The 24,723-nt window shown below is 41.4% G+C and overlaps 1 protein-coding gene across 1 annotated transcript; it reads left to right on the top strand.

The window, feature by feature from the left end:
* Window positions 1–1,984: 1,984 nt before the first annotated feature.
* LOC129098106 (SUN domain-containing protein 1-like) lies at window positions 1,985–24,614 on the top strand. The gene is given in 24 exon segments (XM_054607077.1): window positions 1,985–2,170; window positions 2,614–2,711; window positions 10,949–11,146; window positions 11,701–11,963; window positions 13,133–13,411; window positions 13,556–13,690; window positions 13,979–14,107; window positions 14,862–14,945; window positions 15,774–15,884; window positions 16,014–16,145; window positions 16,253–16,346; window positions 16,799–16,857; window positions 17,490–17,692; window positions 17,957–18,080; window positions 18,083–18,231; window positions 18,324–18,416; window positions 19,381–19,481; window positions 19,620–19,764; window positions 19,857–20,171; window positions 20,291–20,375; window positions 21,661–21,776; window positions 22,358–22,525; window positions 22,607–22,699; window positions 22,794–24,614. Coding segments are annotated over 24 exon segments (3,303 nt in total). The 5' UTR covers window positions 1,985–2,158; the 3' UTR covers window positions 22,911–24,614.
* The last annotated feature ends 109 nt before the right edge of the window (window positions 24,615–24,723 follow it).

Raw genomic sequence — 24,723 nt, 5'->3', positions numbered from 1 at the left:
GCCGCCGCAGCAGTGCGCCTTTCCTCCAATAGATTTGAAGTGTGCGCCCTGGCCCACAATGGAGGCCCGGGAGTGGGAGGATCAGCTCGGCAGCGATCCTTCTGGCTTTGTTACGACCGGGAAGCCATTTTGGATACTGCTTGTTGTGCACTAGCATAACACTCTCAAGCTTCTAGCAAACTTTTTGTTGTTGTTGTTGTTGTTTTTTAAACCAGATAAATAACGTTAAGGATCTGCGGGTCCGCAGTGATAGATCATCTTTTGGGTGTCCGTGCGTCGGGGATGCTGGCGGAAGTTTGCGCATCTCCCTGGATGTGATAGTAATGTGTGGATCGTTTCCCTTTTGGATTATGCTCTTTGAAAGAATAATAACAACATACATGGACTCTAACCACGCGGGCAAGTTGACACGCTACTATAACATCCTATGGGTTCATTTAACCACGATGTGTTGTTGTGAAGGAGCCATGTCGTCCTGTCCACATTTATTCCATCCTTGCTGAGCTCCTTTACCCAAAACTAACGCAATCTCAGGCCTTATTTTCCTGGCTGATTTGAAAACAATCTGCGACATTAGCAGAATATATATATACATATATATGTATATATATATGTCTCATGTATGTCATTAAGAGCACGTGTTTTGACTGATGCATGTAAATAGAAACAGTAGGATAAGACACATGAATAGCGCGTCTTTGCTGAAGCCTGTAAGTCGCGTTGCCTAAATACATGGCGTCTAAATTTAGCACCGGGCAATATGAGAATGTAACAGAGCTTATATGTCATTTGGCCGGACACTATGTGCAGTTATTAATAAACCTCGCCTGTCTGAAACACTGTTTTGACAGTAGCTGGACTTGTAGTTTGCGTAAAGGAGCCAGCAAAACAAACGCCACTGTGGGACAGGTGTCCCTGTGAGGCATTTTTTGTGTGTTTTTGTCAGATGAACGCATGCTCTGTCATTGTTGAACTTGTCTCCTGAATTATGAGCTCAAAGATCAAATTAGGTTGTATTACTAAGAAAAGATTTAGCCACATGCTAAGAAAAAACCCCTGCAGATGTTGCTTTTTTATTAAAAACCACCAGTCTTGCACCAAACTCTCCCTTATCCTCAGTTCTTAACATCAGTTGATGCACAGTAGGAGCTGTCTGGTATTTAATTTTGGAGTGCCCACATTAAGCGCACCAGTTGTCGAGTCAAAATAAAACTAATCCCAGCTGAGTTAAAGTAGTCCCTTTGGCTTTTGGATATTTGTTTCTGTTTAGCCGTCTTTTCGGCTTGGAGACTTGGACGCGGATTTGAAACCGTGATTAAGATTATGGGTTGAGAATTTGGTGGAGGATTTTTAGAAAAAGCCATCTGTTTTTAAATGTTGCTTCCTTTCTGCATTATCAGAAGTTGGAGTGAGAGTTCCCTTCTTGCTCAGGTTATATGTGGAAGTTTTGGCCTCGTAGGTAGGGCGATATGTAGCATGGTTGAGCTTGTTAGGAGCAGAAAGGCTGAATCAAAGTCACACACAGTGATTGTAATCTTTATGTTGGCTAGAGCAAGGCTAGAAACCTTTATATAAACTGTCAAAAGTCATTTAAGTTTTGCCTTGATATGCTCTGCAGTGCCTGACAATAAACACCCAGTTGCCAGTTTATTAGGTACACCTTGCTAAAACTAATGCAGTCTAATTCAACAGTCCTTTTAACAAATCCTACTTTAACGAGGGTTACAATGTTCAGTTTTTTCATGTATTGCAGCACAGTTGTATTGGACTACATTAGTTTCAGCAAAAGATGCACCAATGAACTGGCACCTGAGTGTATTATGGTGACAGTATTTGCACAGCTTGTTTCCATAATGCAGTTTTGTCTATGAGAAGCTCAGCCCTCAGAGCAGTTGTTTCCCGCCCATTGCCTAAAACTCAGCCCCACCCCTTGCTGTTTCACTTGGTTTCATAATACCTCTCATTCTCCGTGTGGAGCTTAGCCAAGCAGTCACTGTAGAAGTAGCTGTCCTGGGCGAGGAGTCCACTTAATAGAACAGGAGTGAGGATCCTCGTTGTCTCTGTCCGGTCTCTACCAGCCGTTCCTGTCAGTTGCTGACCGGAGGAGAAGAGAGAAGTCATTCATTCCAGCTTCGTCAACAAACCAGCCTGAGCCAACATGCAGCAAGAGGTCGGCCAACGCTCGTCCACTGTCAGACCCACAGTCGCGTTGTTGTTGTGTTCCTGAGGAGAAGGAATGTCCAGCAGCTCTCATTAGGGCCTGCTGGACTTTCTGACGTTGTTGCACAGCGTAGCAGTAACCAGTGGTTGTGATTGTTGGAGAGCAGCCCAGGGAATAGCCCTAGAATTGATTTGGGAAGAGGCAGGGAATTTACCAGTGCTGTATTGTATTTAATATGTAGATGCGGTTCTGAGTCATATTTTAATTAACACAGTCGCAGATCTTGAGCTTATTAGCAAAACTAAGTTGTTTGCAAGAGACAGGCTGAACAAGGCAATGCATGTGCTTTTTGTGAGTGTGTCAGGTTGTTTAGTTTGTGCTTGTCATTATCCCCCTCCACCATGTACGCTTTGCCTTAAAGAGTCCTATCCCTTGCATCCCAAATCTTGCAGCCTAAACAAAGAAGAATGAACATGGATTTTTCCCAACTGCACACATATACGCCGCCACAGTGTGCTCCAGAGAACACCGGCTATACCTACTCTCTCAGGTGAGACCTCAGTGCTGTGCCGCAGTACGCTGGTTGAAGCATCAAACAGTCAGGCCGCTGTCTGTCATTAGTGACTCCAGATAGAGCAAACTCAGAATGTCAACCAGCTACTTTATTCCTTTTGCTCTCTGGTTTTGTTTTTCTCTGTAAATGATGCTATTGAGCGCTGTCAACCTTAACGCTTGTATGTTAACTTTTGTCAGTTTACTCATGTCATATGTGAGTGCAACTAAATGAAAGGTTTCTAGGCTGTCAAATTATGCAAGAGATTGTTTTAAATTCACTGCTGGTTCTGGTTTTCTGTTGAAAGACAAACACCTTTAGGAGCCATGAGCTGACTGTATGTTGTTTTTTTTGCATCAGTTTGCTCTGATAGTTGAGCCCTGTCTCCCAGTTAGATTGGAAATTGATTACAAATACAATTTAAGTATGACATGTTTAAATGTATTTACTTTTGATTGCATTGTTGATTTCTAACTTCACACAGGTTTTGTAAGTCAGCTACTTTTTTTTTTTTTTTTTTTTTTTTTTTTTATTCAAACAAAAACAATCCTGTGGTTTTGATGACTCAGCCTCATGATTCAGTTGGTGTGTGTGTTTTGAATGCTCAGTAGGGCATTTGAGGGTCTTGCACAGGGTAAAAACAGAGCATGCACTCTGACTTCTCCGTACTTACTTTTACTATAATGTAGATTCAAGGTGCACAACTTTTCAGTTTTTGAGAATTTAAAGGCAGCACAGTCAGTTTTGGATACACAGTACTTACCACTCCTGTAACACCAACCTCTCCCATCGCGCTACTCATCCATGCATTGTTTCTTGGGCTCCTCATCACAGCTAATACCGTAGGTGTGGTCGGCACTTCATTAGGAAAGTCTGTGCATGTGGAGGAATGCTGTTTTCTTCAGTGTTGAAGAGTTATTGCATGACTTTTTAAATTAAGTTATGACAGTGTCTTATGAAGAATCAGTTTGAACAAAAAATTATATTATATTTACAGGTGTGTCTTGCAAAAATGCAGAGCACATTGTGAAAACTGCAGTCAGCAGGCCCAGAGTTATATTTCCTGTCCAGCTGAACAAGTTCAGGCCGCAGTCTCTTTAAGGTTTATTAATACTGTATGTCACATTATGTTACAGTTATTTAAGTTGCATTCCATATTCAACATGTCAGCAGCTCTTATATTTTTTATGTGTTGTGGGAATGGCATTGATTCACAGTGGGTGATTTCATGTTGATCAGTAGAAGCGCTGGTATGTTGTACCGTGACATAAATGGCAAAATGAACCCTTAATAACAGCCTCATGATTTCAGGTCAGCTCTGTCGCACACTTAGTGCATACCAGTGATGTGAAAACTGGTCTTATGAGTCACACTGTGGACTGAGGCAAAGCAAGTTGAACGTACAAAAGCTTGTTTGACTTCCCCGCTGGAATCTGCCAGGTAGACTGAAAAGCTGGAACGAGCTAATCGTGTTCCTTTGAGTTCCGTCAGCTGAGAAAGCTATTATTGAACCTCACAGTCACAAACGTGGCCCTGATCCCAGGATTACACTAATAGTTTATGCTTCTTGACCAGCTAGTTGATAGATCTGTGGTTTTGAATAAGCCTGTGTGTGCTGCAGCTGAGTGTCTAATAATTCTCAGCTCTCGAGAAACAAGCTAAATGAAATGTAAATGAATTAACTGAAGGCGGTTAGTTGCATGTCTTTGTCTTAGCCTCTAACTCAACTTTATTTGCAGTTTAACAAAAAAATCTGAAGTATGAACCCATCAGAGAGTCTGATTGTGTAGAGACGTTTAGAGTATGTCTGCATGTGTCTGTGGCCCTCAGTGAATACAAGAGAGCAGTTCAAAGACAGACGGAGTCAGGTGACAGAAACCGTTGGCCCATCTGTTGCCAAAACTCAAAAGGGCAGCGACAAGTTTTGTGCCATTGAATGGTCGAAGAGAGACTGAGAGGAGGCCACCCAATCACGTTCTGTTTCCGTCCACATACCAGAGAGGGACCATTACAACTATGACCACCAACCTTGTGTTGATTTTTTATTTTTTTTTTAAATACAGTGAGGGAAACACTTATTAATAGATATATAAAAATATATCTAAAAAAAGTTTTTTCATTAGTGAATTGGGAAGTTTCTTCACTTTCTCACTTCCTCACAGATGCTCTCACTCTCCTCCTTACTGGATGGATTCATTGATTTCAGTTAGAGAGATTATAATACTATTGTTTGATCGTTATCTGTGTCATATAGAAGAAATGAAGATGGCTTGATGTTCACTTAGGGATTTGAGAAAAAACTACAATGTCTTGAAGCCAACATTTAATTCACGTCTTGACATAATTCACACACATTTGGAAAGCCTTTAATTTGTCTCTTTTTTTTTTTTTAATGTGTATTTCTTGCATCTAGTCGTTTTATGGAACTGTTTTATCCCTAAAATCTAAAATTCTGAAAGTGTTAATCCTTCCTTTAAAAAAATAAAATAAAGGCTTCTGTTTCTGACGCAGAATCTTCATTTTGACAAAAAAATGTTTTCCGTGAAATAATACACAACTTTTTAGGAAGGGGAATTTACAAAAACAAACCTACAATTCAGAAAGTTCCTGCATCGGTACGTTTTGTGATTTGCATCCCGGCTGGAAAGTGTTACAATGGTTCGTTACACTCTTTCGTTCGGCATCAAGCTGTTTTAACTCTTGGAAGACACACTGACTGTGCCCATCTCCTCACTTAAAGCAGGTGTGTGTGTGCTGTGTATGGACTTATACAGACCCTTCATATTTTATGATGGTGGAACTGGGTCAGTGGGGCTGGGAGGTTTTTCCACTCACAAGTGATAGCTGAAGTGTGACAACAGTAAGCAGCAGCAGTGATACAGTCATCTGATACTGTATGTGGACGTCTAGGAAGAGCAGCAGCTGATAACTGATGGAAAAGATAAAACATTGTAGAGATAAGTAGTCGAATACATACAAACTCAACATACCATCCTCCAAAGATCTGTGAAAGCGAAACAGAAGCACAGTCGTTTTTCAAGCTTTAAACGCTGGTTGAAAAAGCTGTTTTACTAAGACTTTTAATTTAAAGTGCGACTTTTTAAAAGCAGTTTACATAAATCTGAAAGACAGCATATGAAATACAGTTGGAGCTTTCTCCTTTGTTCGTGCAAATCACGCTCTGCAACACGAGGTTCAGGGATGCCAGTTGGACAGGCGTTGTTCAGGCTGCTGTGACAGTTGTGCTGACATCTGGTCTGAGTGTATTTCAGTTTGTGCACCACTGGTCGAGTGCCAAGCAAATGACAGCAGCTGTGCTATAGTCTCTCCTCTAACACAGACAACGCAGACATTTCTTTAACTGTTCTTGCTTTTCCTTGCATGCATAAAGCACAAGTGGAGGTGTTTTTAGACGTCGGAAGCGTTTCTCTTTCTGTATCAGCCAGACTTGTGTTCGTTTGTCTCACAGCATCTGTCCGTTGGAAATGCTAACATGTCCAGCCTTTGCTACTGATAACAGTCTCTCTTCAGCCAAGCAGCTGTTTAGAGTGGTCTCCGTGGCAACCACGGCAACATGAAACGGCACACCACAGTGCTATAGCGTGGCGAGCGAAGGACACGATGGGGGGGGAGAGAGAGAGTGTGTGGGCAGAAGGAGAGTGGTTTCTGTGGGAGGGAACATGAGGGTGGGCAGGAACGATCCTAATCACAGTGCCAGATCCTACCCACCCAGAGATAGTTGGATGGAAATTCGAAGGCTCTCCGCTTTGTTCCAGACTCCCAGTCCCTGGACTCTGGTAAATATAGGCCCTCAGCACCTCAGGGGAAAAGACTTTCTGCTGAATTTAAACGGGAAAAATGAGTGCAGTATAATTTAAGTAATCACAGCATGGTCCCACTAGTAGGGAGGAGATGAAAATGAATTGTCGGGAATGTGTGACAAAATACTCCGTTTACTTCAGCCAAACGACAGCATCCCAAGTCTCTAAAATGATTTTGTGTTGGCAGTGATCCAACCCATGAAGACTTACTCTCTGCTTGTGCGAACAGTTTTCCCATATCATATATCATCTGTGCTGTGAATCAGAGGGGGAGAAAAACACATTTCTGTAGTTAAGATTGGATTATAGATCCAACCTAAAAATAATAGTACTTTTTATGAGATTACAGACTCGTTGGTTGAGAGTGTCATAGATCTGATGTCTGACTCAAGGTTGTTAACATAAACAGGCATACAATGTTGTTATAATAATCTTTTAATCTGGTAGGACAAGAATATCTGAGTGGTCTCACACACTAACGTCTGACTAACAAATGCTTTTTAGTAGCTTTGAGTGGCATTTTTTGCTCCCAAGAGTTTAATTGGGAACAACATGCCCCTCGTCTTGTGAAAACTTGTTTTTGGTCTGTTCTCTTGTGCGTGTCAGTGCACAGGCTTTCTGGCAAGCATTTGACAGCGCTTTTGTAACCACACTTGTGGTTTTGAATTTGAGATTTACAGCCCACGTGATTTCTATAATCTCTGAAATATGTGTATTTTTGAGACCACAAATGGTGGCCAGTGTTTTGTAGTTGGGTAGTGTGTTACTATTTGAACTCTCTATAGTAGAATTTAATCCCAGAGCTGCTGATTAGGTCCTATAAGAGCAGTTTCTTTCTTTGTTGTTAGCAGAATTAGCGATCTTATTTTGACTGTTTTGTGCGGTGTGGAAGTCTTGCAAAGACAAGAAATAAACCATTTCATCTTTTAATTTGGTTAACTTTTATTCAATTAGCAAATATAGTTTTGGTCAGACAAAACAAGCAATTTAAAGAGGGGAAAAACGTAAATTTCAGATGACACTCAAAGCTGTTCTAAACGGTTTAAAAGTAACGAAGAGCGCTATGAAATGTATTTATGTCATGTATAATGTATTTTGAAAAATGTATAATATACCTCTATCATACCTCTACGAGATGCATACATTATACAGTGAATCTTTTAACCTTACAAGTAATCTAAAACATTTACACAAATCATCCAAGAATAGACCGGGCTCAAATTGTTCACTTAATGGCGTGTCTTTTCACGTTTGGGCTGCTGAATATTAGTTGACCCCCTTGATTAACAAATTCATTTTAAAACAAACGACATGTGTTCTCAGGGCTCTCTTGTTTTTTTTACTCCCTTTGCTACAATCTTAAAACCCCTGCACAAAGTATGATGTCTTGGCCTCACATCACCTGTCGACTTAAATAGGAAATTGATAAGAGTAGAGACAATACCAGACTGAAGATGAAATCGCTGTTATTAGTTGACAGTTGTGTCTGATATCAGGCAGCTGTTTCCCACCAACCTTGAGCCCCATCCTTCATATCGCTGTGCATAATATTATGTGGTAAATAGCACAACATAAGCTACTAAAATGTAGAATACTATGTGATCGGCTGCTCTGTGTAGTTGTGTCTTGTAAGAAAGCCGGATGTGCCCACCGAGTGTGGGAGGAGTATCAAAGCTTTAGTGTTATGTAAGGAGAGATTCCAGGAAGATGAATGTCAGGATGGAAGTAACTTCTCTCTCCATACTGTATGTCTGTCTCTTTATCTGTGTCTTCTTCACACCGTTATAAAAGCACAGTGTCCGTCTCTATTTTTATCAGTGATGTGGGCCGTGGGAGCCGCCTGGGAGAGAAAAGCACACGGATCAATTTGGATACCCAGAACAACTGAAAGGAGTTTGCAAACTCATTAAACATTGTTTACAGCTCCTAATGAAACAGACGGGGATCTGAACTGTTGCTAAGTGTTACATGTTAGTTTAGTTTGTTTAAGGACAGTGTGATTGCCAGCACCACGTGGAGATGCACACTCTTCATTTTGCAAACCAGATATGTCGGTGGTGGTTGTGTTGTTCAAATAAAGATATATGTGACTGTTCAGGATTAGCCAGGTAGAGCAAACGGTTACATTAACTATTTCTCCCGGCTGTAGGCTACACACACACACAGACAGACACACACACACACACACACACACACACAGACACACACACACACACACACACACACACACACACACTGTCTGTCTGTTTTCTTTCTCACACACACCTGCTCTGCCCTGCACAGGGCTTCAACGCCCCAGGCGCTCAGTTAGTAATATTACCAATGAATCCTCAACTAATATGTTCTAGTATGAAAAACTATGTTGCATGTGTTTGTTTGTACACACATGAAGACAACACACATCGTTTGTTGGCTGAGGATGTCACCCGGAGGCATGCTTTTGTTTTGAAGTCATATGGCCCACTGGACTGAATTTTATTGTCTGCTAAGTTGGAACCTCTGCACTCAAAGCAAACACAAAAACAAACTGTACTGCCCCGCTGTTATTTTCCATGATTTGAATGTCAAATTTGTATCAGACAAGCCGTGACGTCAATGTGATGGAAAGGTGATTGTCCTGTGGATATCCTGCCCTTCTGTGTTCAACTAAACCCTGAGAATGTCTCCTCCAGGGTTACCATGTTTGCTGCTCGCTGTTCATCTGTCCTTGCATGGCCTCTGGTATTATTGGCAGTGTGTCACTATCCCTCTCAGGCATTTCAGTACAGTATGGTCTGCTTGATACCGTTAGCATACCCTCTGGGAGAGATTTTTTTATGGTATGTGCCTGTATCAGGAAATGGGTGTGTCACAGACAGACACATGCTCCTTGAGGTACAGGAGCACACGGAAAGAATGGCTCTGTTTGGACAGTTTTTTGTTTGGTTTTAAATCAACCTAGCCATATCTTCGACTTTTGGTTTTCATACAGGTTCAAGACACAATATATTTTTCCTCTCAAAGATTTCTTTCTCGGTGGGCAGTAAGACACCACGAGAGTTGACGATGATAATCTGCTAGTGTTGGAACAAATAGAAGTAGTGTTGTGCTTTTAGTGGGAAAAAAACAATATACCACATATATACACATGTAAACGAGTACTCTGGTCCTAAACATGTACAGTTACGCCAACTAACTTATTATCGGCATATAGAGGGAGAGGTGCTTCGCTGGTAATGTGTTCAGAGAAAAGCCAGTTTGAGCAGGAAGCAGTGTGAAGGTGAAAGCACATAATTGGCTCTGTGTGTAATCCTCAGGGTTTAGAGCCAGAGGGAGGGCCAGAGAGCAAAATGCACTGTACTTGTGCTCATGCATGTACATACTGCTGATATTGGACAGTTTAGTCTGTCTTGTGTGCAAGACTCGATATACCCTCAACGCTGTGCAGGGACCTTCGTCAGGGACTTGTTCCTTAAACCAAACAGCTCTTGTGTATACAGCCAAGGTCCCTCCTTTTCAAGCGTCTAACAGGAAGTTTATTCTCTGTCCTCCAGCGACAGATAAAGTGCTTTGCCCCTCCTTTTTCATCCACCCTCCCATGAATGTCTGCAGAGTGGTTCTGCCTGACCTAGTTGAGCCACATGCTGAGGAGTGTGCACAGTCCGCAAAGTGAAGCAGTGTCCAGTTATTTCAGTTTGTGCTATTATCACTGATCACACAATACAAATATTGTAAACCATCAGTGAACACAAATCAAAATTAAATAAGAGATTGATTTTATTTAGCTTTTTTTTTTTAGCTTTGTTTGTTTGCACTAGCTAAGAGGGATTATATAAATAAATTTTTATCATAGTTTCACTGAATTTCGCAACTCCTGCCCTGTCGCCTGTTAGTCGTTTCTTAATGTTGGCCTTGGCTCTGCCAGGTGGGTGTGGCCCTGTGAGTCACAGCCGTACACCGCATGGCAAACTCAAAATTTACAACATTCATGGTCTGTTTCCACTTACGGTTGGCTTTCGATTGCAGTGAGCGGAGTAGTATTTTTTCGGCCTACTTGCATACTTTGGGATGTTTACTTGGCTTTTCTTTATTTATTTTTTCAGTTTTACTTTGAGAAACACTAAGCCTATTCTTTTGTCTTTTTTTCCTCTCTCCCTTGTGAGTGAGTCAGTTCCTGTTAGGCCCACTGCCAGTTGCAGGGAACAACCGCATCACAGATCTCTAAACGGACCGTCTGTTCCTGCATTTTGTTTATTTTTTTGTTTTAAAAGAAAGCCTCTCTGAAGATGGCACACAAATTAGGAAGAGTGCAGGATACCCCGGTATTGATTTGAGGTTGGAGTCGCTCGCAGCTTGTTTGTTGTCTCCAAGGGAATTGCCACTTTCTAACTTTCCTGCTCTTTCTGCCCCACTCCACCCTTCTGTCTCTCTCAGCTCCAGCTACTCCACAGCAGCGTTAGATTTTGAGAAGGAGCACCAGATTGCTGCCGTGTACGAGTCGCCCAGGATGTCACGGCGGAGCCTGCGTCTGCAGACAGGTGCCGGTCACTATGGCAACGAGACCCTGGCTGATTACTCCCAGAACCACAGCAATAGCAGCAGCAGCTACACCAGCACCAGGAGAGAGACACGGTGAGACTAGCAATGGATACTAACACTCCCACACAACCAATAAAGCAATTAAATTGAGTGAGGAGCATGTAGCTCTGCTGTACAGAAAAGAGACGCAACGTGCTTTATTTTGAAAAAGGTTTCTGCCTGATTACCTTTTTTTTAAGGATACAGTGTTTGTTTGTTTTTTAATCATTGATAAAAGGCTATGGTTTACCCAAAGCATATTCAAAGTGGCAATCTCGATGATTTTTCATTTTTAGTCACTATCTATCAACAAAATGAGCCTATGGCCCACTGATGAAAGAATTGCAATATTTATATATTTGCAGTATTAAATCTGGGTGTCTGTGAGGACATTAATGGTAAAATGCTGTTACAGATTTTCTGCACTGTATACACGCAAAAATTCTTTACCATACACACAATCCTGACAGCTTAAATTCACTAAGGGTGTTAGTTTAGGTTTTGGGAAAGACTCTAGAGTATCAATCTTTCTGGTGGTCTTAACATGCCTCAGCCATACTCATTTACATGCGACAAATCTCACACCTCTTCATGTTCTGCTCTCCCAGGACGCTGCGCAGTAAAAAGCAGCAGTCCAGTTCCAGCTCACTGTCTTTACCCTTGAGCCAAGCCGACACACCGAGGAAAACCCTCTCCTTCTCCGCTGCAAATACCCCGATTAACAGCAGCACCACCACCGGCGGCGGCATCATTCATGAAGCCAACACAGCGTCTGATGGCTCTTTGCTCACCTCCATCCTGGACCAGTCCCACCTGAGACAACGCACCATCACCACAACCACCACTTCTACTTCTGTGGATGGACACTGGGGTCAGTTGAAGAAAATGTTGAATCCATCACAAATGAGCTGTCATACTTTTGCAAAAGTTATTTGAGCATATTTTAAGTTAATTATTTTATTTTAAGATTTTGATTTATTGAGTTAGTTATTCTTGGTTTTCATTAATATAATCTAAAGGGTCTTAGCTAAGCAACAGAGAGTTTCCCACAGTGATTTCTTTTTTTGTTTGTTTTGCCTGTAGCACACAGCAAGTTTCACTCATTCAGGTTCTCTTTGGGCTATCTAGCTTTGTTGATCTAACATCAGCGATCCTGGATATCCGGTCACAAAACCTGGTTATCAACTAGCTCTTTATTGAGAATATTATGAGGAAACATTCAAACGTTGATCTGCACTGGAAAACTAGGTGCTGTAGTTCCAAAAAGTATTTTAGGTGAATAAAATAAATCTAATTAAAACACAAAGCTAGAATAGTAATAAGAAGCAGTTGAAAGTAATGTAATGCTAATTCCTAATTAAAGGTTATAACATATATGATCAATATTTAAAATGATCTAGTGTGAGAGATAATTGCATCACTGTGCTCTCATAAGTTAATAACACTTTACAGTGAGATTGTTTCTGCTGCTTCGAAATATGTGTTATGTAAAAGCTGCACTCTCATACCGGCATCTGTTAGATGTCCTTGAGTATTATCATTTTATACGACTACAAACTTCTACTCCATTAGTTTCAGAGTTAACTATTTTACTTTTAAATTACTTTTTAAATTTAAAAACCTACTATTTGCATATGAAATACAATGCATTGTTATACAGTAAATTAACCCACCCAACAGTACATATAATGAGTAAAATATCTCTAAAGCTGGCAGCTTCAACAATAAAATGCAGCAGTATAATATGTATTAATGTAACACTCGCATAGCCCATTTGGATAAAAGTGAGTACCTCAAGAAGATTTTTCCAATAAAACATGCGTACTATGAATGCTCCTATGAAAATATACTTTCACACAAGTAAAAGGTCGTAAATACTTCCTCCAACACTGTATGTATTATTTTCCACTGTGTTACAAAGGTAGCAATATAATACTTGCTTAGTAATGTTTTTCCTAATATGGAGAGAATTTGACATATTCCCGGTGTGTTATTGAGTTGCGTCTTATTTTTCGGTACACACGCCTTCCTCTCTCTCAGGGAGGACCTCCAGCAATGACCACAGGTCGTCAAATGTCAACGGGGACACCAGTGCGTCAAAGTCCCACACCACAGTCGCCAATGGATACATCTGCAAAGACTGCTCTTTTCACTCTCAGAAGATGGACTCTCCTATCACACGGTCTTCAGCATCATTATCTTTATCATCATCATCATCTCACGCAGCAGAAGCTTCCTCAGACGGCCTCTCCTCTTCCTACTCCTCGTCACCTTTCACAAGCATATACTCCAGAGACAGGAGTCGAAGGAACAAGACAGGTGAGAAACTGTCGAGTTGGACTCAAATGTCGTATTCAAAATGTTGTTCTTCCTCACATTCTGCTCATTTATTGGAACTGGAAGGCGAAACGCTAGTGTGTTGTGACGATGAGAATGTAATTAAGGGTTGGCGTGTCTCTCCAGGTGTCCTCGTGTCTATGTCTAACACGTGTGTGCGCTACAGCAAACGAGCCCTGGCCCCCATAGTGTCCTTAGTCACCCTGCTCTTCAACAATGTGCTCTGGCTGGGCTCACGAGCCAAGAGCCCTCCAGGAAAAGGTATACAACAAGAGATGTTCTTTGCTTTTCTCTTCACCTATCATCATGCATCACAGTTTTTTTCTTTTGCAGTGGCTTTTTTTCCTGAGTTGCAGTTTCATGGTCTATTTCTTTTTCACATTTAACCTTAAGACATTTCCTCTCACCGGGCTTCCCATAGCATCCTGTCGTTTGTCTTCAAGCTATCTTATCACCAGTTTATATTTGTATTTCTTTGTGTCTCTAGCAATGCCTCCTCGACTGTATGTTTTGACTAACAGTGATTGTGCGGGGCGGGTGTGTCACCAGGTATCCTTGCCTCATTTTCGGACTCGATGAGACAAGCCGTGTCCTCCAGTTTGTCCCAACTGTGGCTGTTTAAGCAGACCTCTCTCCACAGGATGATGGGCTACAGGGCTAACGGCTATGAAGGACAAGGTACCAGCCGTAACTACAAATGGCAGAGGTTAAGGGTCACAGCCCCGGACTTCTTCTACTGCTCTTCTATTAATAAACTTTCTTGTCACTATTTCTCTCCTTCCTAAGATCTTTCCTCTTTTTCTTAAGGAGTAAGAAGCCTCATAATAGCATAAATTCGTAGTTTTTAGTTCGTTTAGTTTTTAGACTTTGAAGGATCTCTTTATAATCTATATTTCTTTCTCAGTCCATTCTGCCTTCACTCTCACACTTTCTTTCTAATTCTGAAGGAGAAAGAATACTAGAAACAAAACAAAAAAAACTGTACAGCCCCCAAAATCGGACAAAACTATCGCATGACAAGTTGCACTTTTTTAGCTCACATGAGATTGTGAGAAGATGTGCACTTTCATGAACACTCGAGCAGAGCTAATAGACACCCTGACTATCTCATTGATGGCTCAAGTTAAATTTGTCCAATGTTTCTAGTATACTGCTGGTTTCATTTGATTCTTTCACAGCTGCAGAAGAATTTCATCAGCTCACATTTCTTTTTTCTTGTTTCTAGCAGTTGTCAACTTGTATCCTCTTTAACCATTTTCATGCTTCTATTCCATCTATTCTCATTTTCTTCATGATGACATCAAGCACATCTGCCGTCACACTGGTGACATGTGCATTTACTCTTCTTCTTCATCGATCGTTCATTTAGTCACAACTTTCTAACTCGACATGGTTTTTTTATGTAAATATATTTGTTGTGCATCTGTTGCAGCTCACTCAAGTTTCTGTGGAAGCATGAATGTGAAGGATCTGGTGACTGAAGATGCATCACATCTCAAACTCAATGGATCCCTGTGTAAGCAGACACGCAAACCACACACACACACATTTTTTCCTTCTCCCTATACTTGGTATTTTTCTTTTAGTGACCGTGATTGACAGAGTTAATTATATGCGTGACCCGTGTTTGGACCAGTGAGCAGAGGGTGTGTGAACTGCTTTAACCAGTCAGCTGCCTGTTGACCTGCAGATACTTCTCTTTCAATTTAGTTAGTCCTCCAAAAATCTGTTTCAAGGGACCAATTTGACACCAAAACTTGACATAAATGATGATCATTTCAGACATAAATAAACTTTAGCAGCCTGTTTGTCTTTAGTATAGTTAAAGTTTTTATTTTACATGTATACAAAAGGAAAAAAACAGATAATTTGTTAAATTTGGGACAGAAAAGGTCATGTAGTGGACCTTTCTCTTAAATTATGGATGAAATATAAAGAGAAGTAAGAGACACACAAACAAAGCAATGTAGCTTTGCTCAGCTGACAATATTTACAACTTTGGATCATAGAAAAGGAGTAATCCTAATCTTGTGTTTAAAGTATATATATATATATATATATATATATGTGTGTTTAGCTGTTCATGTTGTCATTGCATACAGTAAATTGCATATTGTGCAATATGCATGCATGTGGCCCACGTTGTTTTTTATTACAAACATATGATTTAGTATTACTTATTCATTTTGTATTAAAATTTATGTTGCTTGGGCTATTTGCGGAATTTTTTTTTGTTGTTGTTTTTTGCTTGTAAGCCATCCTAATCTCAGTCATTCACCCATCCTTTGTTTTTGTGTTTTTGTGTTTTTTGTTCGCCCGCCATCCCTCATTTCGACGCACACAGGCGATGACTGTAAAGGGAAGCAGCATTCAGAGACGCACACCGTCCTCCTCACACAGTCCTCCAGGCCCCGACGCCTGTTGGGGGCACTGTGGAGCGTCCTAGCTTACACAGGTTAACCAGCACCTCCCTAACATTGTAGACAGCCTGTAAATATTACTAATAGGTCTATAACTCAGCCTCTTTGTAGGTAAAGACCACTCTTGCTGAAATTAATTGGTATACATTTTTTTTGTCTTCCAGGTTACTTCCTCATCCAGCCCGGTTACTGTGTGGTGAGAGCGGGTCAGGCATTGGGATCAGGGGTTGGGACAGTGGTGCGGACAGTGGTGCAGAGGCTCCTTTCGTTCTTCTGGATGCTCTTGGCAGCTCCAGGTTGGTGGCACTTAGTTCTCACCCTTTTATATAAATGTCTCTCCTCTACTTCTTTCTTTGGCAACATGGTCTGATTGTGTTCTCATTCTCGGTCTGTATCTGCCCAGTGAAGGCAGGCAGGGGACTTCTGTGGTTTCTTGCAACAGGATGGTACCAGCTGGTGTCTCTCATGGCTCTCCTCAACGTCTTCTTTCTGACACGGTAAGAGCCTGTTCCCTCCTTATCAACCTTAATTTCTGGATGTGTAAATAAGCCACCAGGTTCACCATTTGATCTTTATACAGTGATGTTTAGTCATTGTTATGTTGTGTCCACTGCTCCTACATGACAAACGAGGGCTAAAATGTTCAAAATGGATGATTTTCTGCGTAATCACTAATATTTAATGACTTTTAAGAAGACATAGTTGTTAGTTGGTGAAGTTATAGGATTGTTAAATATGTTCAAGTAAAGCCAAATTTTCAGGGCTATAGCAGCAATCATGATGGAGTTATTTACCCGGTGTCTTGAAATACTGCAGTTTGATGAATAATTTAACCTACCTTGTCACGAGGAGAAATGCCTGTTTTCCTCTTAGGAGTTTTGACCGTTTTACTGCACACGTTCCTGTCGGTTGTGTGTCTATCTAACCAGTGTGTCACTCTGTGTTTCAGATGCCTTCCCAAACTCTGGAGGCTCCTGCTGCTCCTTTTGCCCCTTTTGCTCCTCCTTGGTGAGTTTATAAGAAGCTTTTCTCTTCCTTCATAGCGGCTGTAACCCATTTAGTGAGCACATACAGAGAAGGGTCAGCCTGTAGAGAGGCAGGAGATGTCCTTACCAGCACACATCCCCAGAGTGTGCTGCAAATCCAGTATCAGATTCAGGTCAGCCTTTCTGGGCTTCTAGTAAATTACTCCAGTCTGTTTCAGCATCGCTCACACATACTTACAGGGCAGCAAAACACAAACACAGTCATTTGTACTTTATTTCATTTGGTTATCTGGTGAACTACTCCATAATTTACATATTTGTCCCTTGAATCCTGATATTTATTTTCCTTAGTCAGTTTTCAAATATTCATTCAGTATGTGGTTGTTCCAACACTTAAGTGCAGCTGCTGATCACAAGACACCATGTTTTTTGCTGCAGTTTAACATTCAATGTTAATGTTGTCTGTATGGTAGTGCGTTACTTTATACACATTTACCCACAATTCAACCTGTATAGCATCTGAGATATCGACCTTAATTTAAAATACATTTCTGAAGGGTTTGAACATGGTTTATCTGCACTTTGTGAGTTTTATAAGTGACCAACCAGCAGATGAGTGTGGGGTAACCTTCCCAGTCTATTGTCTTTATGCAGCTTTATGGTTTTGGGGTCCGTCCACTGCTGCCCTGCTCGCCTACCTCCCAGCCATAAACCTAACCGAGTGGCGTCCTGCGTCTCCCTTCGCCCTCCTGTCTAACTTGGTGCCAGCTTCTGCTCCAGTTCCTGCCTCGCTCCCTGTCCCTGCACCAGAAACTCCTGTGGAGCTGACCCCAGCCAGCCCGGTCTCACAGGCACCGGTAAGATACAAAGATGAAACAATGAATAGCTCTAGCTAACTATTTGAATGTGTGTGTGGTGTGGTGTAAATTATTAAATGATGTATGTTGCAGTTCAAACACTTTTCAACTTTAGATATTTTTCAATGACCACAGTTTTTTTGCCCTTTACTTAATTGCACCATATACTGTATATTTTAGAGATAAATTAAATTATTGTGTGTCTGGTGCAATGCCGAGCTTTGTCATTTTTTGCCATATTTATGCCAACCTTCTCCTCCTCAGCCGTTCCTTCCCCCTGTGGCGGTCTCAAGTGTGGACTTGGAGAGACTGGAGCGCGTGGAGCGCCAACTAACCCTGTTGTGGGAGCGAGTCCAGCAGGGTGACCAGAAGCAGGAGCAGCGTCACGGGACGTTTTGGGTCTCTACAGCACCCTGAGGGAGCAGCTCCACACTCAGACCGACAAGGAGAGCCTGGGATTGTGGGTGTCCTCCCTGCTGGAGCAGAGACTGGGCGTGTTACGGGGAGAGCTGGAGCAGGAGAACACGCACAGAGCACAGGTAAAGAGATGAAGATACATTTTGACTTATAAGAGTTATAAGAATTTTTATGTGTATCTCACTCTTACTCTCTTTATCCCTTCTCCTTGCAGAGTGCAGAGCATCAGAAACAGCAGCAGGAGGGTCAGGGAACACGGCTGGCAGATTTAGAATTGATGCTCAGTGCTCTGGCTGCCAAGACTGAGGTACTTTTAGCAGATTCACTGCTTTGAAAACATACCTGCCAGATGGCTTACATGTATTGATGTTTATTATTTTACACCCTAAGGGCACACCTGCCAGTGTTATGTAAATGTCTAATTGTTAACTAGTACCTTTGTAAATAGAAGCAAGACAGAGTAGATAAATCATGAAAGCAATAAGGCACAAGATTGTAATCCATGATAAAGTACAGAAGGTAAAAGGTAAACATTAACAAGGAACATACAACACAGGCAGTCATACAAAGCCTGAAGTCTAATTATTAACTGACAAAAAAAGTCGGACCTGCAGATTCTGATTATCTTTTGAGGAAATTTCATAGAAAGAAAAGCTCTAGACTAACTTTTTTTTTTTTTTTACCACAATCCAGGAAAATAATTTAAACTGTCCCAAACTCAGGGTAAAATATCAAAGATTCTAAATGTCATCATTTTACTTGTTGTTGTCCTCTTAAGTGGTTCTTGCATAAAAACTAAAAATTCAAATGATTAAGAAATGAATGACTATTTGTATTCAACTATTAACTATCTTGATAAAAAATAAAATATTGTCATTAGTAGTTTTAATTATGTATTATAAGCTGCTTAGTCACTAGTCTTTGTCAATCAGCTGAAAAACGACCGGTTTCCCATCTGCAGCCAATCGATCGTTGCATCTCTAGAAAAAACTATTATAATAGAATAAGATAATGGGACGAATACCACAACCAAAGGGACAACAGTGTTAAAAAGACAAAATAATATCCTGACAAGCTCAGACAGGTGAGGACAGGCAAGAAGAGATATGAAGGCAGACCTGGTTGTGTTTCTGCCAGGTTTTTAAATCTGTATACAAAGGAGCATTGGTGCTGTATCAACATATCTAATGGAAGTGTTTGCTTGGGTAAATGTCATTGTTTGTAATTTCTATGCTATTTTCGGTAACCCATATACATGATATTTGTTGTAGGAGGTGCAACTGAAGCAGCAGCAGCAGCATCAGCATGAACACGAAAAGCAGGAAAGAGAGAAGGAGATTGTCACTTCAGCAGCAAAAACAGTTGCGCTCAGGTACAAAAAACAGGAAGATGTAATTAAACATTCAATTTAACATTCAATACCTCTTTTCTTTTTTACTACATGCTACTCTTTTTTTTTATTTTTTATATTATATTATCGCTCACATGTAAGATTTTGTCTTTCACTCAGTGTGGGTGTGAAGCAGGAGGACCATGATGCTCTGCTAGTGGAGGTGCAGAGACTTGAGGGGGAGCTAGCCAAAATCAGACAGGACCTGCAGGGTGTTATGGGATGTAAGGGCAAGTGTGAGCAGCTGGACACACTGCAGGAGACTGTAAGTAACACAAATATTGACTCCTGTCCTGTTCTGCCCTTGCTGCGATTCAGTGTGTTTACTCATTTGATTCCTGTGTATCCTTTTCACAGATCTCAGCCCAGGTTTCTTCCCAAGTGTCCTCCCAGGTGCGTAAGGAGTTGCAGGCCCTGTTCTTCGGCAGTGGTGAGCAGGGAGAGGTGCCAGAGTCTCTGGTCCTCTGGCTGTCCCAGCGCTACATGACCACACCCGACCTGCAGGCTTCCCTGTCCTCGCTGGAGATGAGCATCCTGAGAAACGTGTCCCTGCAGCTGGAGCTCAACCGGGCCCAAACCCTGGGTGAGGCCAAGTCCCAAACCGAGACCATCGTTAAGACCGTAACAGGAACTGTCCAACACACTGCTGCTGCTGAGGGAATGACAGAAGAGGTGATGAGCGTACACGTCTACTGTCATTGTCACCACTGTGTGGAGGCTGAGCTCTATTAAAATGTGTGTTTGAGGCCCTTATTTAATCTTAAACTCTTGTAATGTGGTCTCTACTCCAGCAAGTGAAGCTGATTGTCCAAAACGCTTTGAGGCTCTACTCCCAGGATCGAACAGGTCTGGTGGACTATGCCCTGGAGTCCGGAGGTAAGAAAGAGGCCTCGCATCGATATCGGTGCCTGTCCATACAAGTCTTTACCCTATGATGGGTAGATGTGTAAGCGAACTACACTGTCCTCCAATGCATTTCTTTTATGTGATGTTTGTGCAGACATTAGTCATGCTAGAGGACAACAGGGTATTAACAGCCAAAGCTCAGGCTCTATTGTCAGGCTCGTTACTGAGCAGTCTGTTGACCTACATGTGAGAGTTGCTTCACAGTACACGTGGGTATTAAGACGTTCTGTTAGCCTCGTAGTGCAGACACACCCATATCACAACTACTGTGGGTTTGTTTTGAGCCGGGGACCTTCATTGCATTTCCCAAAATGACTGTGTCTGTCTCTACTCACGATATCAATACAGGCCAAGATGCCAAAAATCTTTTAAACGACAGTAGGCCTGGTCTTTTTAACTGGTTTGTGTTAACAGATATGGACCATGATGTTTGACTTGGTTATAATGATTTTATTAAACTGTCACATCATCACATCATATAAATTAAGGCCACCATGAGTATCTGCACAACTGCATGTTTAGTTGTGCAGGGTTTCCCCCAGGAAATGAATAAGTGGAGGGAGTAGCGGCCCAACTGGTGATTATCAAACTAACTACTGGGGTCTTTGTTTGAACTCGTATGGTTTTGTCTTTTCCCAACATTGCAACATGCTGTTCTGATGAAATCCTGCACAGCTTTTGTAACATGTGATCAAACATTCATACATATCTCATTCTCGATATTACTAGATGACGGTTTAAACAACCTCGTTTATTTAGTTTATGGCCTTTACGGTATGATGTACTTCCACAGATACTTTTCCCTGACACTTTATAATAAAAAATGTAATTATTTTCAAATTAGAGGAGCTCTTTATTAAAGCAAAGCAGTAGACCCTGGAGTCTCCAGGCTTTCCCGTTAGCCACTGAGGCAGGACCTAATGATTAGGAAACCTCAGCAAGCATGAGTAATATTTATCTTATCTTATGTCAGAGTATACTCAGAAAAACTTCAATGCAGACTTTATGGCCTCAGTCTCTCACCTTAAGTGAAGCCAGGGGTCGAAGGATAAAATATACCATAACTGCATCTGTGTAAGGAAATGGTGCCCAACTTAACTGTTGACAGATGACTTGAAGAAGAAAGAAATGCTGTTGCAGTTGGAACAGTACACACAAGCTGTGCAGGATGATTGACCCTCCACTTCCACCATTTCAAACTCTCATTTAAAAGTATATAAATAGTTATTTGATATTAACCTCTGTGTGCGTTCAGGTGGCAGCATCCTCAGCACCCGCTGCTCTGAGACATATGAGACCAAGACGGCCCTCATGAGTCTGTTCGGCCTGCCGCTCTGGTACTTCTCCCAGTCGCCACGTGTCGTCATCCAGGTGAGCCTCACCAGGATAGATCCATGAGAGAAATGTCTTTTTTATTGATTATGTAATGATAGTCTAAGGAAAGGTTGGCCATGTTTCACTTCCGTCTTCAAACAATAGTCAGGTGCCCATGTGAACTTTGAAACAGCCTTTTATTGCTGTAATCACTCCTCTTTTCAGCGGGGAAACACAAAGAGTGAATTTTGTTGTTTGGAAGACGTTCACTTCATTTAATTAAATCAGTCTGCTGAAAGCTCATATTGCCTTTTGTCCCCCATCACCAACAGTTAAAGCACGTAATGAAGGGATCTTCTAATGGACCAGTAGGAACAGGAGGAATGATTACAGCCAGCCAAGCCTGTTTAAATGTTCATATGGGCACCAGCTTTTAGTTTTTTAAATTGTGAACCTATCCTTAAAGCTTATTATGATAGGTTTAAGAGCTAAGGGTGGTTCTTCTTTGGTTGATGAACTATATGAGTATTACATAATTATTGTTGGGAAATAAAACTGATTTGCTGGAACTCAGTCAGAAGTTTTGGCTTCTGTTGTGAAACTTACTTTGTTTTTTTCCTCTCACTTCCCCTCCCAAGCCCGATGTGTACCCTGGTAACTGCTGGGCGTTCAAAGGCTCTCAGGGTTATCTGGTGATCCGGTTGTCCCTGAGGATCCTGCCCACATCCTTCTGCGTGGAGCACATCCCCAAGGCCATGTCCCCGACGGGAAACATCACCAGCGCCCCACAAAACTTCACTGTTTTTGTAAGAAACATATTTAAAGAAAGCGTTGCAACTGGACACAGTATATGAGGGCCTATTTTCACTCTTTGTTTTTTCGTACAGGGGCTAGATGACGAGTACCAGGAAGAAGGAAAGCTGCTGGGGCACTACATATACGAGGAAGATGGGGAGTCACTGCAAAGCTTTCCTGTCATGGTAACTTAAGACGCACCTCCTTATCTATAAGACATAAAAAAATCTGTTCAATGTCTTCGAACGTGTTGTGAATATTCACCCTCTTCTCTCTCAGGAGCAGAATGACAGGGCCTTCCAGATCATCGAGGTGCGGGTGCTGTCTAACTGGGGCCATCCAGAATACACCTGCATGTACCGCTTCAGAGTCCACGGAGAACCTCGGCCTCAGTGAACCAACCACTACCATTCTCACTCATAAATGACATATCACAATATCTGTACATAGCTCTTGCCAACTACTTTAAAATGGAGGGGACTCTGCAGTACTCTTCTTCTCAGTACGAATGAGGGGAAGACAGTGTCGTTGTGGATTGTTAAAGGAATGTGCTCAGACTGAATCATGGACATGTGTTTTGTAATATTGTAAGAATCACAGGAAAGTCTGTATAGGGGACAGTAAAGGATCGCGGAAGAGGAATAGAACCACAGAAGAAGCTAACACTCCCAGTCCCCTCTTCATAAAAAGGCCTCTTGCACTGAATCAGCCTGTGAGGGGCGGCAGGCTCCACTGAGCGGACAAATCCATCCCCATTTTTGCCATCCACTCCCACAGGGAGGTGGGCGCTTGAAAAGGGGAATTACAGACTCATCGCCACCATTTCTTCACACACTGCATCTTTTTGGTTTATGTTCTGAATCATCTGTATTTAATTTTGATTTCCGACTATTTTCAGGATCAGAGCCACTGCACCTTTTGCCTGTGGCCCTGTCCAGGCATGTCACTCTCTTTTGTTGCTGTCAAGTCTCTGCAATGGATTTAAATTGAGCTGTTTGGGCAGCGTGCAGGACTGGAGCACACTCAGAGTGGGTGTGTAGTGGACATGCAAGGTTCACTACATTCAAGGCTCGGCATCATGCATCCACATAGCCATAACTTTTGGAACTGAACATGCTGCCTAAGGACACACTCTGAATGTTTCCTCACGTGGAGGCTTGATGCAAATCATCCTTTAACTTCACAGCAACACTATACTCAACTGACCTGAGTTCAGAGTATTGGGAGGATCTTCACTATGTACATTAAAAAATATGTGTACGGTTATGGATGGACTCCAGGATTAATTCTAGCATGTGATTCCTCCTAAACCTTACTCCTTAACTTTTACATGCATCATGGATTTACATTAGTTTGTCCTCTCCGAAGGTTTGGCTCCTGTGCCTGGATCTCAAATTACTATTGACTGATGTTGAAGGCTAAATAATGACTGTTATTTAGCTTTCAACATCTCGCTTTGAACGCTAAATAATATAACTACTCCTGTAGAAAAGAGTGTGACTTATCTTTTCTGTTTCTCTAAAGAGGGGCCTCTGTCTGTCTCCCTCTAGCTCAGTTATAAATGTCCTCCTCACATGGACTCCCTCTATTCTGAAACCCTGAAGGAATGTAATCTGTATATTTCGTTGTTGATAGTTGGTCCTTTATAATATCTGCTTCAGTGTTGCTTTCTAAAAACATCATCCAGTCATAATTATTATTGTATTACTACCATTCTTTCTACTGTTATTCATTGTGGTGTTTTTCCTTTTTTTGTTTTGTTTTGGGGGGGGGTTGGTGATGTCAGAGGATGCACTGCAACAACTTGTTGACAAATGTTAGTGGCACAGGTCTTCATAATTTGTATTTTTTTAAATCGCGGGTAAGTGTAGTGATTAATTTTGGTTGCATATATGGGGAAGTCTAAAATGTTATGTATAAAAAATGTTTTGTTCACAATCTTATTTATTAACAAGTCAAATAGTGAATGCAAGAAATAAGTTACTGCAATGTATATTTTGTCAAAAGCTGTTCAGTGCATTTTGGAACCATCTTGGGACTTTTTTTAAGATAAATGGCTATTTTTGTTCAGTCATGAGATGACTTAACTGCTTTGGAATATATTCCAATAAAGATTTTAATTTTGAAGAACTTCTCTGAATAATATAATCATGGCTAAAGGCTGAGATTGTTATGCTGTCTTCAGCAAAAGCTTGTTTTGCTCATTCTT

The sequence above is a fragment of the Anoplopoma fimbria genome, chromosome 11 (genome assembly GCF_027596085.1).
Source record: "Anoplopoma fimbria isolate UVic2021 breed Golden Eagle Sablefish chromosome 11, Afim_UVic_2022, whole genome shotgun sequence".
In the NCBI taxonomy this organism is placed as follows: domain Eukaryota; kingdom Metazoa; phylum Chordata; class Actinopteri; order Perciformes; family Anoplopomatidae; genus Anoplopoma; species Anoplopoma fimbria.
Note: the sequence above shows the minus strand (reverse complement) of the source record. Positions and strands in the feature narration are given on the sequence as shown.